Below are 16,682 nucleotides of genomic sequence, written 5' to 3' on the forward strand. Positions count from 1 at the left end.
ATTATACTACATCTCACTACCTTGTGAGAAGATCCAAATTCTGTCTTTGAAGTGTAGTTTCTATTGACTGTATACCATTTGTTACATCATCATGAGGGCAAACGTGGTTAAGTCAAATAATAGGGGTTGACCATGTCTAGTATAGTTACCAAATAATGAAGTTGCAATTTAAACAACCACTCTTTACTTACTACTTGGGTTTACTTGGGTTTCTACTAAGGACTACATTTTCTCCTTGTTGCTCAATATCTCATAGCCAACTAATAATTCAAAGATCACTTATTTTCTTACCCCCACCCCCAATTTTCTTTGCTTGTTTGTTATTTTTTCAGCTTTTTATTCATAATAGATTCTTCTCTTATACAGTACATACTGACCACAGTTTTCCTTATATTCATACAGACCTTTAGGAAGTGAGTCCCTGTAAACCCAATATATAATAACACATGGTAAATAGTCCAAGTCCCAAATGAAGAAATAGGAGAACACAAAGAAATGGTTTGACTGAAGCAAGACTGATCCTCAGAATGGCAAACACTAAATTCTACAAATATAAATCTGATTATCCAGACAATACAATATTATTTGAGTTCTAATGGGCTTAGACAGTACCGTGAATTTGATCTTGCCATTTGTGGACCACATAGCCTGTTTCTTAAGCTGGCTTCACTAGTTCCTACTACTTTTCTTGAGAAATGGTCCATATTCTTAACTTATCTAACATCCAGAGAGCTCAATTCTTGCTTAGCTTTGACCATCACAGCTTCATGTTATGGACTGCCTGCAAATTAAAACTCATTGCCTGGCCTCAGTTCTTACACGTGTTCTCGCGACCAGCCAGGAAGAACGCAACAAACCGGAATCTTCTGCGGCAAAGCTTTATTGCTTACATCTTCAGGAGCAAGAGAGCAAGCAAGCAAGAGAGCAAGAATGGCGAAACCCCGTCCCTTTTTAAGGAGAATTATCCTCCGCCTAGGACGTGTCACTCCCTGATTGGCTGCAGCCCATCGGCCGAGTTGTCGTCACGGGGAAGGCAGAGCACATGGAGTGGAGAATTACCCTTGGCACATGCGCAGATTATTTGTTTACCACTTAGAACACAGGATGTCAGTGCCATCTTGTAACGGCGAATGTGAGGGCGGCTTCCCACACTCAGTGACATCCTTTGAAGTCTGGTGAAAAGCATCCATGTCTGTATAACCCTTGCATTTTGCATGCTTGCAAATTCACTTAGGTTTTTAAGGAAATAGGCAACTGCCAGTTGCCTACTGATCTTTGGCATAGTTCTTTTGGACAAAAGCTGAATAGTGTAAACTCAGTGATGTCCAGTCAGATTTAGAGTAAATAATCTTTATGTCAGGATATTTGGGCTTGGAAGAACCCAAAGCCAAATGCATTGATTACCTAGCTGCTAATGTGGTTTCACCTCTTTATGAGACTAGATAACTGAACCTGAACCATAATTCATAAGCCAATGAAACAAATGTCCAAGGGAATGGAGGTTAATAGTTGACATATATATTAGATACTGAATAATTCAAAACAGTTACTTATCCTATGTTGTGTAGCTAGGATCTAGCAAACACAAATACTACAAAATTAACGTGAGTACTTAACAAAGACCTAATAGACCCTATAGTTTTTTTCTGCTTATCTGGTTACAATTTGGGGGAAGTAATGGAGAGTCTGTTATTTTGGTTTTGGTTTCGGAGTTTTGTTTTGCATCAGATATTTGTTTGTGTTTGAGATCGAACCTAAAAGTTGGGTGGAGAGAGAACCTGAAAGAACCTGGTGAAAGAAAAGAATGTGATCAAAATGTATGTAAATTTAAAAAATAGATTAACTAATAAAGTGGAAAACATAACAATGCACACCAAAAGAAATAAAGGACCCTCAGGAACACCCAGATACTATGATGTCACTGTTTAAATTTCTGACTAATTCAAAAACAAGGAAAAGGGGAATATTTGGTCTTCTCTCTCCATGAGAGAATGAAGTATCTATCTCTGGGTTCTTTCCTGGGCATGGCAGCTACCTGAACCTGATGAACCTCTTAGTATTATATTGATTACAAGTGAACTCTAAACCCAGATTCATGGTTTCTGTGCTACAGACAGCCATGCAGCCTGATGTGCGTCCTGACAGATCTGACAGCACCATCCCCATCTCCTCCTGTGACTTCTGCCTGCAGGCAATGTACCCAGATCATGAGATTTCTCAGAGCTTCCTTGCAGTACCAAAATATTGTTATTATTTTTATTGCATTATTATTAAATATGTGGGTATCTTTTGTATTTGTAATATTTAAGTAGTATATGAATATTATGAAATGCAAATGCATATTTCTGCAGTTCTGGAAGTTGAAATTAGCCTACGTTCCCATGCTGGAACAATGGAATTTGTAATAAAGAAAAGAGCCTCACTCTGTCTCAAAAATAATGAACCCAGATACTAGCAACAAGGAACCATGACTCAGATAAGACCAAACAACTTCACTTTAAGGTCAATGTGAGCTTGTAGAGATAGGAATTTAGGGATTATACATCTATAACAAATACCCAGAGAATAATTCATATTTACCTCTTAATTCCTTTTGTAAAACATAAACATTAATATTCAGAATTGATACTTTTGTATAGTTAAATTAGCATGAAATGGCCTGGTATATATTACAAAACTGTATTTAGTTTGTAGTTTGTTGTCCAGTAAGTATGATGGCTAAACAAAATTTAATGTAGTTAACAGATAAGATATTGCTTTGTTGGCTGTGAAAGCAAAATTTACTTGATAATCTGTTTATCTTCCGTTGTGAAATAAAGTCAATAGAATGGCTTGCTGTCAGACAGCTTGCTGGCTGATTCAGGAAGCTGCCCTGTGGTTGCCTGGCAACAAGTTGCTGTGTGGATTTTTATGCTGATAGAATCAGAGCATCCTCTGAGATGTTGCTGAGAGGAAGCAGAGTAAAATTTACTTTCATTTATAAGCAACCTTTAATTTTAACAAGACTAACACTTTTTGTTTGTTTTTATTTTTTATTCATTTCACATTCTGATCACAGCCCCCCTCCTTCCTCTCTTCCCAGTCCTGCCCTTATGAATCCCTTCCTGCATTGCCTCCTTTCCTTCTCAGAGAGAGGAAGCCCCCTTGTGTCCCACTCACCCTGAGCAATCTAGCTCCAGCAGGTCTAGGCACACCCTCTCCCACGGAGATGCAATCAAGCAGTCCGGGTAGGGAGAAGGGGATCTAATGACAGGAAACATAGAACAATAAAGCCTGGCTCCACTTGGTAAGGAGCCCACATAAAGACCAAGCTCCACGTTTGCTACAAATATAGAAGAGGTCTAGGTCCACCTTCTGCATGCTCAGGCTGTTTTAGCTCCTGTGGTCTCTATGGATTGCCTTATGATGTTCTTGACCACTCCTGTTGTAGTAAATATTTAATCTCAAGTTGGGTTTTCTACCCCACCTTTGATCATTCAATTCTCAAATAAAGACATACAACTTTTATATTTATAGTAAACCTTTAATGTACTAGAGATGGTCAGATATCTACCCTCCAAGTTGTTATGTCTACTTCCCTATCAATAACCCAAAGTTATAACTGGCTATGTTCCACCTAGGCTGTTTTTAACTTCACTTGGTCAGCCTTCATAACCATATTTTCATGATCACTTACCTACCCTATGGCTCTCTCTGTCTCTCTGTCTCTGTCTCTGTCTCTCTCTGTCTCTCCACCTTCTCCCTCTTCCTCCTCATAGTTCCCTACCTCTCACCCCAAAACTGGGAATGCAAAAAACCTGCCTACCTTCTGCCCAGCTGTAGACTGTAGGCATCTTTATTAACCAAGCTGGGGTAACTTGGGGAACAAGGCTACATAGTGTTACTTGGGTCTACATGTGGATTCTTTCGTCTCTGAGGGCAACTAGGCCTCTTGACTGGCTAGCATGACTTTTTCCTACTTTTTACCTGGTCCTTTTGGACTATAAGCTTGAGTTCCAATTGTTGTAATTGGGCACCATTTTATTGATGAATTATTTTTATATAAATGCAAACAGTGAATTAATCTGGTAGTTGTAACTTTAACCTTATGTTAATCACCAATAACCACACAGATAAACACTATTCATTCAAAACTACCTCAATAGCTGAGTATTTAAATGATCTCTGGTAATCTGGCTCCCTCCCAGCCTCATCCCCTGATACATGCATATTATTACTGATCCAGCTCGTTGGGCTTCAGGTGTGTTTCCATGATCTCTCTCTGGACCCCTTCTTCATGCTTTTCAATCCTGCATCCTCCTGGCTGGTCTCACAGTACCTGCTCTATCCTAGAATCCTTTCTGCCTCCAGGTTGTCCTACCTCTATTTCCTGCCTAAGCTTTTTAATTGACATGTGATGCATCCATACAATAGACAAGGCATTCTCTCTACACACTCCAGCTTGCTCACTTCTGTCCCCGACTCTTCCACAAGACTTCCCAAGCTATGCTTGCTGTTTGACTGTGGGTCCCTGCATCTGCATACATCCACTTGATAAAGCCTCTAAGGAGACAGTTGTGCTAGGTTTCTGTCTGCAAGCATAACAAAGTATCATTAATAGTGTTGAGTTGGCTCTCTCACATGGGATGGGTCTTGAGTTGTGATAGTGGACTCTTCCCTCGGTCTCTCCTCCATCTTTATCCCTGCATATCTTGTAGGTAAGACAAAATTTTGGTTGAATGTTTAGTGGGTAGATTGATGTCACTCTCCCTCCTCTCAAAGTCCCACCAGGCTACAGGGGGTGGCTACTTCAGTCTCTATAGGAATCTAAGGGTTACCTCTATAGATTCCCTTTATCCTCCCTTTAACCCCAGCTTCCAGCTAGTCCCAGTGATGCACCCCCCTCTGATTTCCATTTTCAATCCCAACCCTCTCCTGTTAACCTTTCTCCCTACATCTGATTTGTATTCCTCTTTCCCTCCTCATGCCCTCTCCTACAGAGTTCTCTCTCTCCATTCACCTTCAATGACTATTTAGTTTCCCCTTCTGAGTAAGATTCACATATCTTCTTTTGGAACCTCTTAGTCTGTAGATTGTAGAATAGTTGGCATTTACTTTATGGCAAATGTCCACTTATAAGTGAGTACATAGCATATGTGTCTTTCTGCCTCTGGGTAACCTTACTCAGGATGATATTCTTAAGTTCCATTCATTTGACTGCAAAAATCATGATGTCTTTGTCTTTCTGAAATAAACCTATAGACACTTGATTTTTGACAAAGAAGGCAAAAACATACAATGAAAAAAAGAAAGCATCTTTAAAAAAAAGGTGCTAGTATAGTTGGATATCAGCCTATAGAAGAATGTAAATAGAACATATTTTTCGCCCTGCACAAAGCTCAAGTCCAAATGGATCAAAGACCTCAATATATACCAGACACATTATGCAGACTGGTCCACTGAAGCATAGCCAACAGAGATGAGTTGCATGTGGTCCCTTCACTCCCATTAGCTGGCCCTGTCCCTGCCCATTGTTCCAGAGAAGCCTTGTAGAACCCCAAGAGTATCCTTCTTCACAGAGGAGGCCTGCTGGTCCCCAAGAATACATAGCTTGGATACCAGCCCTGTCAACTCCCTTGCAGTCTGGTCTGCTAGAGCACAGCTGACAGATGAGTTGTGTACATTAGCTGGAATTTGGCCTACACTTTGGTCTTGAGGAGCTTTGTAGCATCCCAAGGGTTTCATACTTACCTGTGGAAGCCTATAGGCCACAAAGAATACCCAACTTGGAAACCTGCTTGACCAATCCACCCCCCACCCCCCAAAAAAGAACAAAACCAAAACAAACAAACAAAAAACAGGATAGCTAAAACAATCCTGGACCATAAAAGAACTTCTGGAGGTGTCACCATCTTTGACTTCAAGCTGTACTATAGGGCAATAGTAACAAAAAATACTGCACAATATTAGTATAGAAACAGACAGGTTGATCAATGGAATAGAATAAAAGTCTAGTGAATAAACACATCTATGGATATTGATTTTTTGAAAAAACATCCAAAATCATACAATGAAAAGGGGAGAGCATCTTCAATAAATATGTGTTTGTCTAACTGGATGTCTGTATGTAGACACATAGATCCAAATTTATCACCCTGCACATGACTCAAGTCTAAGTGGATCAAAAAACCTCCACATAAAAGCAAATGCATTAAATCTAATAGAACATCAAGTAGGAAATAGTCCTGAATTCATAGTTACAGGACACCAGTGGCTCAGGGAATAGGATCAAAAATTAATAAATGTGACCTTGTGAAACTTAAAAGCTTCTGTAAGCAAAAATCACACCATTAATAAGACAAAACAATAGCCTACAGATTGAGAAAAGATCATCACCATCCTTACATCTGACAGAGGGTTAATATCTAAAATATATAAAGAACTCAGGATAGACAAAAACAAACCAACTAACCCATTTTAAAGTTGGGGTTCAGAGATAAACAGAGAATTTTCATCAAAGAAATTTCTTTTTTTTTCTTTTCCCATTTCTTTTCTTTTTTATTTTTAATGTTTTGTTTATTTATTTATTTACTTATTTTGAACTCCAGATTTTATTCTCTTCCCCACTCCTGTCTCTATGAGCACGTCCCCACCCACCACCTCTCACCCCCTACCCCACCAGACCTCTAAACTCCCTGGATCCTCCAGTCTCTTGAGGGTTAGGTGCATCTCTGACTAAACCTAGACCCAGGAGTGCTCTGCTGTATATGTGTTGAGGGCCTCATATCAACTGGTATATGCTGCCTGGTTGATGGTCCAGTGTCTGAGAGATCTCAACCAACCAATGGATAGAAACTTTTTTTTTTTATTCTTTAATATTTTTACAGTCTAGACTTTATCCCCATCCAGGTCCAACCTCCAACTGTTCCACATCCTACACCTTCCCCCAGCCCCCTGTCTCCAAGAGGATGTTCCTCACACCCCTCTCCCCCACCAGACCTCCCCACTCCCTGGGGCCCCAAGTCTCTCAAGGGTTAGGTGCATCTTCTCTGACTGAGTCCAGACCTGGCAGTCCTCTGCTGTATATGTGTTGAGGGCCTCATATCAGCTGGCACATGCTGCCTGTCTGAGAGTTCCTGGGGGCCCAGGTTAGTTGAAACCACCGGTCTTCCTCTAGGGTCACCCTCCTCATCATCAAAGGAAGTTAAGAAGCGCTTAACAGGTTGTTCAATGTCCTTAATTATCATGGGAATGCAAGCAAAAATGACCCAGATTCCCCCTTACACTTGACAGAATGGTTAAAGACTTAAAAAGACAGTACTTGCTGGTGAGGATGTAGAGCAAGGAGAACACTCCTCCACTGTTGGCAGGAATGCAAACTTGTACAACCACTCTGGAAATCAATCTGTCAGTTTCTCAGAAAGTTGGAAATAGTTCTACTTCAAGACCCAGCTATACCCAAAAGATGTCCCGCTATACTATAGGGATACTTGGGATACTTGCTCAATTATGTTCATAGCAGCTTTATTCGTAAAAAAAAAAAAAAAAAAAAAAAAAAAACAAACTGGAAACAACCTAGATGTCCCTCAACTGAACTGAGGAATGGATAACAAAATTGTTCGACATCTATACAATGGCATACCATTTGGCTATTAAAAGCCTAACATTTTATTCTTTTAACTCTACAGTCAGATACTGTAGTCTATTTAAATTTAGCAGGAAGTCAGCAGAAGGATTATTGGTTAAGCTACTCTGTACACATGATTTCCATGTTTTCTCCTTAGGAAACACAATGTTCCAGTGAGTAAAATTAAATAGAATTTCAAATATCTTTTTTCTTGAAAGTTGAAATATATGGATTATGTACCAGCCATTCTGGAATTTACATTAAAGAATAAACAACTGGCTATGAGAAAAGACTCTCAGACCAGCAGAGCAGGCTACAATACTGGTCCCTGTGGGAGCTCTGCCATTCAGCTTCTATGAGTCATCATTCAGGTTGATATGGGTTTGTCTGTGTTGCAGCTGCCTTTATGTGATCTAAACTTATGTTAGCAACTGCTCATCCATCCCACTGTTAGTAATCCCCTTCAACTAATTGGATAAGCAAGTTTGCCTTCAGTTATCTTATGGATTGGGTTTGTTTCTCACTAACAGCTCTACACGGCCTTCAGATGCTGTACAACTGTAGCCTCCACTGAATAAAGAGGCATTTGTTTTGTCCTCAGAGCATCTGTAAACACAACAGATTTGGGGGTCTTTTTTTATATACCTGCATAGGAGTAAAACCAACTGACTTTCTTAGCCACACTATTCTACTTTCAAATAATGTTTGAGAAGACTCTATTTAACTTTTGTATGTATTCCCCCCATGTAGTGTGTGTTTGTCAGAGCTCTCCCTCAAGAAATTTAGAAAACAAGAAATAAAGAACAGGTGGTTGGAGTCTCACAGTCATATGTACTGTGTGTGACTCTGGCTTATGCCTGCAGCTTTCTGGGTTTCCATTTCCTCCCCTTCTGTTCTCTGTAGAAAGACCTTCTTCATGAGATTACTGGAAAGACTTGGTGATATCTATTAGTAATCACAAAAGAGCAATTGTAATGAGGGTTCACATATCTAAAATGCTTTGGGGAGGAATTTTCTTTAAACAACCCAATCACTCCAAGCCATATTACTAAGCCAGTGATGATCTGAAAATATAAAGCTCTTAGCAAATGCTTCCACTATCAAAGTTTTTCATTCATTGATAGCAAAATTAATTTACAGCATTAAGCAATTATGTTGTTCAAGGAACTAATCTCTTCTTTTATAGATATAAAATTATCCTGAGACAAAACGTAAAGACATGGACTAACTAAATAGCTCCAGAAACAGTATGGTCTGAGTCTTCAACTAAAAGCAATTTTACCTGATTGGGTTTTGTAGAAGATTTAACTAATTTATCATTAACAAATATTGTAAGATGAACTAAAGAATCAACCTTGTCATCCTCAGTTATACCTGTAACTACAGGGAAAAATTACTGGGAGGAATTTATAACTACATACCCAAACATTTGGAAAGACTTGCCTCACCTACAGTGAAAGGAGGCACAAGCTATGGTTTTATCCAAATCAAAATGCTCTGTTTGGTGAGGGTGGTTTCTGATTTGGGTATATCATCATTTCATTCTTTGAACAGCAAATGCTTGCCTCAAACAGTACCCTGTTTTCTCAATAGGATTTAATGGTTTTCTTTATTTATCAATGTATGAATATGCTTATGTGCCGAGTCAGTGCATAAAGAACATTAAAGGAGATAGTGAAGACTGTGGGTGAAAAAATAAGGAGTCACCAAAGCATCTGATTATACAAAATACCAGTGTCCACTTTGAAAATATGGTCTATTATAAGGCTCAGGATACTTTACTATAGCTTAATCAGTACTGAGTCTTAGTACATCATACTAGAGAGAAAATATGAAGGATTAACTGTAGCTATGAGGAAAAGAGTAGTTATGATTAAGAAAATTATATTCAGGCACAAATAAACATATCAGACTAGACATTTAAAAAAATAGTTGGTCAGGAATGCAGGAATAAATCTGCAGAAAGCAAGTGTAGTAGTGGCTCTTTATTAGACTGATAGGAACAATAAAGTCCTTGACATTTTTTCCTTTAATGTTCTATGTCTGGATGCACAATGAGAGTGATAATTCAATTCTCATTAGTATAAACTTACCCCTAGCCCCTTCAACATACATCCTCTGTATATATCCAGAGAGAGAAAATCAGTAGAACAGAGTGACAAATGAAATGAAAATATCTGATCTCTGTAGGAAGTCTTCATCCCAGCATCCTGAATTTATTTTTAACTTTACAGTTTACCAGCTTTGGATCAAATCATCATATCCACCAACCCTGTGATGTGACTATATATACATATACATATATATGTGTGTGCTCATGTGTGCATATGTATATTTATATATATGTAGGTACATATGTGTATATATGTATATGTATGTGTATATATGTATATATGTATGTATAGATATGTATATATAGATATGTATGAATATATATGCCTGTACATATATATATATATATATATATATATATATATATATATATATATATACACACACATATACACATATATACATATATACATCTTTTTTTACATTCCATCCATTATCACCCTCCCGGTCCACCCTGCAACAGTTCCTCATCTCTTTCATCCTCCCATGACACCAACAGGATGTGCCTACCCCCCTTACAAACCACCAGACCTCCCCACTCCCTAGAACTTCAAGTCTCTCAAGGGTTAGGTGCATCATCTCTCATTGAAGCCAGACCAGGCAGTCCTCTGCTGTATGTGTCCAGGGCCTCATATCAGCTGCTATATGCTGCCTGGTTGGTGGCTCAGTGTTTGAAAGATCATGGGGGTCCAGGTTAATTGAGACTGCTGGTCCTCCTACAGGGTCTCCCTCCTCCTCAGCTTCTTCTATCCTTTCCCTAATTCAACCAGAGAAATATCTGGCTCTGTCCATGGATTGGGTGTAAGTATTGGAATCTGACTCTTTCAGCTACTTGTTGGGCCTCTCAGAGGGCAGCCATGCTAAGCTCCTGTCCGCATTCTTGCAGTTATACCTGGCTTGTGTTGATAGTTGACTGAGCCAGAAGGTGGGTTCTATCAATGTTGACTTTCTGGCTCTCATGCTGCTCTTCAGTTTATGCCTCTCTCTTTTTTTTTTATTACGTATTTTCCTAAACTGCATTTCCAATGGTAGCCCAAAAGTCCCCCATGCCTCCCCCCCCCTCCCCTACCCACCCATTCCCACTTTTTGGCCCTGGCATTCCCCTGTACTGGGGCATATAATGTTTGCATGTCCAATGGGCCTCTCTTTCCAGTGATGGCCCACTAGGCCATCTTTTGATACATATGCAGGTAGAGTCAAGAGCTCCGGGGTACTGGTTAGTTCATAATGTTGTTGCACCTGCAGGGTTGCAGATATCTTTAGCTCCTTGGATACTTTCTCTAGCTCCTCCATTGGGGGCCCTGTGCTCCATCCAATAGCTGACTGTGAGCATCCACTTATGTGTTTGCTAGGCCCAGGCCTAGTCTCACAAGAGACAACTATATCAGGGTCCTTTCAGCAAATGGAACACTCCTCCATTGTTGGTGGGATTGCAAGCTTATACAACCACTCTGGAAATCAGTCTGGCGGTTCCTCAGAAAATTGGACATAGTACTACCGGAGGATCCCGCAATACCTCTCCTAGGCATATATCCAGAAGATGTCCCAACTGGTAAGAAGGACACATGCTCCACTATGTTCATAGCAGCCTTATTTATAATATCCAGAAGCTGGAAAGAACCCAGATGCCCCTCAATAGAGGAATGGATACAAAAATGTGGTACATTTACACAATGGAGTACTACTCAGCTATTAAAAGGAATGAATTTATGAAATTCCTAGGCAAATGGTTGGACCTGGAGGGCATCATCCTGAGTGAGGTAACACAATCACAAAAGAACTCAAATAATATGTACTCACTGAGAAGTGGATATTAGCCCAGAAACTTAGTATACCCGAGATACAATTTGCAAAACACATGAAACTGAAGAAGATCGAAGACCAAAGTGTGGACACTTTGCCCCTTCTTAGAATTGGAAACAATCACCCATGGAAGGAGTTACAGAGACTAAGTTTGGAGCTGAGACAAAAGGCTGGACCATCTAGAGACTGCCATATCCAGGGATCCATCCCATAATTAGCCTCCAAACGATGACACCATTGCATACACTAGCAAGCGTTTGCTGAAAGTTTGTGTCTCTTAAGCACACATTAGGATTGACATTCTGAAAATATGTTAGCAGAGAGCAGGCAGAAAGCATTCTCTACCTGTTGTGCCCAACTCAAGGCCACTTCTGTCTTTCCATCTTATTTTGGCAATTCTTTCATTTTGCTGTCATCTCAACTCTAATTTATCAGCCTCTGGAGTAAAACTTTTGGGGGAGAATAGCCTTTGCACTCCCCGTGAATGTTTCTAGGACCACAATGATAGCTTTTAGGAATTTCATTTGACCACCACAGATGTGTTCAATGTCTCTTTGCTGGCCATATCCAAAAGGAGGAGCTGCTCTGATGGGTATCTCAGTGCCTTCATCATGAAATTCCCAGATATCACTAACTCCATTGTCAGCCAGGCCAAGGAATCATCTCCAAGTTTTTGCCTCAGTGTTTGAAGGTGTCTATCACTTGAGTCTCCAGATATTTCTATTGCTCACCCAGAATTCCCTGGGCAAATGTCAGGAAAGAGCACCTAATGATTCAAGATGGCCAATAGGGTAACATTCTAAAGATGTGTCCACACATACTGGAACCCTGGAAAAGAAAGAACTATGGTTGAAAATGTTAAGATTTGATATATTTATTTCATTCTGTCTAGGGACTGAATCCCACCAGAGATCACAATTGAATATATTTTCCCTGATTGTTAAATATTTAGTGTCGGTAGTGAATGAGAAAAGATAGATTGTGGTGAAACTCACATGCTACCTCATTCCATGACAAAGGCAATGAAGATGATGCCAACCTCATCAACCCTGATGCAGTTCCTGACTGATCATCAGCTTAAAATTGAATATGAGATTATGCATCTGGAACTAGACATGATCCTTTCCATGCTCCATGTATATGGTGGTCATGCACTTAGTCCTAACCATGTCACCCAGCTACTGGTCATAGATTTCCATCATAATCTACCAAGCACCAGATTGTAGATGCAGTTCCAAGTCATGGCAGCTCCTACTCCTGCACTCACTGTCTGCCTTGGCACTGGTGTTGTCTTCTTAAGCATTTCTCTTGCATAGGCAAGCAGTTCATTCATCTTACTCTTTGGGGGGAAAGCCTTCCAATCCATTCCGGAAATGTCCTAATTATCATTTGTTAGTTTGTTGAGCTATTTTCCCCCACAAATCCTTATTGTTCTACCCTAACAAAACTGAAAATGAAAATTATTTCCTTTTTTAAAGAACAGATTAATAGGAACAAGTAGTCGGTGTGTTTATTGTTACACACAAATTTCATGGAATTATTTTCATCTGTAGTTTTTTTTTTTTTTTAATTTTGCCCTTACCCTGATCTCCAGCTTTGTGAGCTAAATAAATACTTTACTTTTGCAACAAACCTGCTCCCTGGAATTTTGCTATAACAAGGGAAAATTGAAAGAATACCCTTCAAATTATGATTGAGCACAAATTTGGGACCATACCAAGTGTCCCAGGTTAAACTTGAATAACATCTATCACTGTGGCAGATTTGTGATACCATTCCATATGACTAAATGTGTGATCATATTCTCTAAGGCTCCTCAGAAACTGAAAATACAGGCTTTGACTTTCAGGCCCCTATTAAATTCTCTGGGCATGTTGAGCACCTTTGCCTCATGCACAGCATCTGTGACAATGTGCCTGCTGGGAAACTGCTTTGACTTTCCCCACTGCATCTTCTGATTGACTCTACTGATCCCAGCCAAAAGAACATCGTCTGAGACAGCACTTCTCCTGTCTTCAGAGAACCCCACCTAAACATATAAGTCTGCATGTAATAAATAGGATTTCAGAATTATCAGATTTTATAATCTTTAATAACAGGTTAAGTATCCAAGAGGTATGCTTGAGGTTTCAAGTGAACATTTTTGAATAGCATAATCCATAGAAGTGTTCACTAAAGATACTGAAACAACCTCCCCTACCACAACACAATTAAACCAAGAAGTTAATGAGATGCTTTCTCAATAATACTCCTTCCCCTTGAGATTAATACCCAAAGGAAGATCTCAATTATTTAAAATCTTTGTTGCAACTTATTGCAGGTCCTGGAACCAAACAGGGAATTGCTGCCAGGGAGTTGAAGGACACTTAGACACATGCCATTCCACTGAAAATTGATACAAAGGAGGAAGAACTCTCAGTTCCTACTTACAGATTAAAGGAAGTGAGTCTCCTCAAATCTGCTGGAGGAAGAAAGAAAGACAACACTCAATAGTGCCATCATCTTGGGCCTTCTGTTGTCTCAGTAAGTATGCAGATGTGTCCTTAATCTTTATCTGAGTATTCAGTCTCTCAGTGTCTAAAGGAATAATACAGAAGGAGGTGGGTGGGTAAAGATTTAGGCAGTAAACTTTAAGAGATAACTTAAGGATTGTGTTGTATTGAAACTGAAATAAATAAAAATGTATAAGGATTTTTCAAAAGATAAAAACTAGAAATGATCATAACCAAGAATAGACATCTTAATGTCACATTCTTATATTCACATAGGAACCTAAGAAATTCAATACAGTCTTTCTTTGTTATGGGCAGTTACACTTCATAGATTTTGAGTACATTTAATTTTATTGTTTAATGTCTGATGGTCTGATGTGTATACTCCTGTTCCTTACATATAGTTGTTTAATACAGTACTTTTGAGGTTGCCTTTTTGAACTTGTATACATCCTTCATTTACCTCCCAGAACATATGTGACAAATTTCCTTTAAAAATTTAACACAATATAAATAGTGATGTTTGGACCTATCCCTCTCTCTCTCTCCCTCTCCCTCCCTTCTTTCTCTCCTTTCTCTCGCCCTGTGTGTGTACTGTTCATTTGTATATATGTGAGATGTATAGTCTATTTCAGAAAAAGACGATTACAGCATGCAAATAGTGCTATAATAAAAAAGTGCTTACAGAGCCTTCAGTCACTATGCTATTCTCAATTTTCCTTTATACAAGCCACAGGATAATCCCATGTACAATCACAAATCCTCCTTTGTCCAAAGAGGAGAGTCCACATGTTCATGCTGCTGAGTAACAAAGATTTAGGGTATTCATTCAACTTCCAGTTTTAATGAGGTCCACATTTAGAGCTTAAAATTACAAGTATATTCTTTGCTGTTGTAAATTGCTTCTAATTACTGTAGTTTCTGATTCTTATTAGCCTCAATACTAGATGCTGGTTGCTAACTTGCCTGGAAAATAATCATTCATTAATTGAATCTGTTCTTAGACAACTTCACATCTGTGTATGATGTATACTGGTTATGTTTAAACCCAACTCTCCCTTATCCTTATCCTACCCCATGCACCCCTGTTACTCACTACTCATTTCTAGAGTCTTTTTATTCATTCTAGAACCTCAATGGAGCATCTGGAATGATGGAATTGAACATTTTTCTAAAGAAGGGAAGAGAGGAAAATAACTAGCCTTGGGAGTTATTTTCTGGGTGAGACTGTGAAGGAAACCATCTGCAATTGGCTTGGAAATTGTCTCCTGGGTAAAAATTTTAAGGAGTATTGTCTACAATTAGAAACCTAACTACAGAAAGACATTCAATCATCAGGAAAAGCAATAATATTTACAACAGCTATCTGTACATATAAGCATCTTTTTTCTCCACCCCTGTGATCTAAACTCTAATCTACATACACAATAAATTTCACCAAGAATTTCTTTCCACAGACTCCCAGGAGCTGATTCATCCATAAACATGACAAACCACACTATGGTGACAGAATTCACCTTGCTGGGCATCCCTGAGACAGAGGGCCTGGAAAATGCCCTGCTTTTTCTGTTTTCAACAATGTATGCCTGTGCCCTGCTGGGAAACTTTCTCATTCTTACTGCAATCACTACCTCCCCAAGACTACACACACCCATGTACTTTTTCTTGGGAAACCTCTCCATCTTTGACTTAGGTTTCTGTTCCACTACAGCTCCAAAGATGTTGTCATATCTCTCAGGATGGGGTGGAGGGATCTCTTTTCAGGGATGTGTTGTACAACACTTCTTCTATCATTGTCTGGGTTGCACATTGTGTTTCTTGTACACAGTGATGGCCTATGACCGCTTTGTTGCCATATGCTTCCCTTTGAGATACACAATCATCATGAACCACAGAGTATGCTGTGTCTTGGCCACAGGGACCTGGATGAGTGGCTGTGTGCATGCCACCATCCTAACTTCCCTCACTTTCCAGTTGCCCTACTGTGGCCCCAGTGAGGTGAGTTATTACTTCTGTGACATGCCTGCAGTGTTACTGCTAGCCTGTGAAGATTCCTCTCTAGCACAGAGGGTAGGTTTCACAAATGTTGGTCTTTTATCTCTCATTTGTTTCTTTCTCATTATTGTATCCTACACTCGAATTGGGATCTCCATCTCAAAAATCCGCTCAACAGAAGGCAGGCAGAGAGCGTTCTCCACCTGCAGTGCCCACCTCACAGCCATCATGTGTGTCTATGGACCTGTCATCGTCATCTACCTACAGCCCAACCCTAGTCCATTGCTTAGTGCGATTATTCAGATTTTGCACAATCTTGTGACACCCACCATCAACCCATTGATCTACAGCCTGAGGAACAAGGATGTGAAAGCAGCCCTGAGGCATGTATTTCTTAAGAGGTGTCTTAGCCTGGAAGTAAATGAAAACAGCTAAGTGTTTGCTGAAGAGTGTCTGATTCAGTTTACTTTGAGTCTATGACTTACTTCACAGGACACATGTTATCTATAATTCCAGGGCATATTAAATTGAAATGTACATTATATCAATTTGCCACTTCCTTCACCATTTGAAGATACATGTTTATTTTATATTTCTCTGTTTTATGATGTAACGTGTGATGAAATGTCTGCACAGATGTGTTAATTTTTATGCTGTGTGAGTTCTCTCTCATC

General features: G+C 39.5%; 1 protein-coding gene across 1 annotated transcript; it reads left to right on the forward strand.

The window, feature by feature from the left end:
• The first annotated feature begins 15,498 nt into the window (after positions 1-15,498).
• Positions 15,499-16,443, forward strand: Olfr961 (olfactory receptor 961). Its single transcript, NM_146504.1, has one exon. It carries the CDS (start codon positions 15,499-15,501, stop codon positions 16,441-16,443), a length of 945 nt encoding a protein of 314 aa, NP_666715.1.
• Positions 16,444-16,682: the final 239 nt, after the last annotated feature.

Source organism: Mus musculus, chromosome 9 (genome assembly GCF_000001635.26).
Source record: "Mus musculus strain C57BL/6J chromosome 9, GRCm38.p6 C57BL/6J".
Taxonomy (NCBI): Eukaryota; Metazoa; Chordata; class Mammalia; order Rodentia; family Muridae; genus Mus; species Mus musculus.

Bases quoted from the DNA above. Each gene is read 5' to 3' on its own strand.
- Olfr961 (NM_146504.1), top strand. From the start codon at position 15,499: ATGACAAACCACACTATGGTGACAGAATTCACCTTGCTGGGCATCCCT.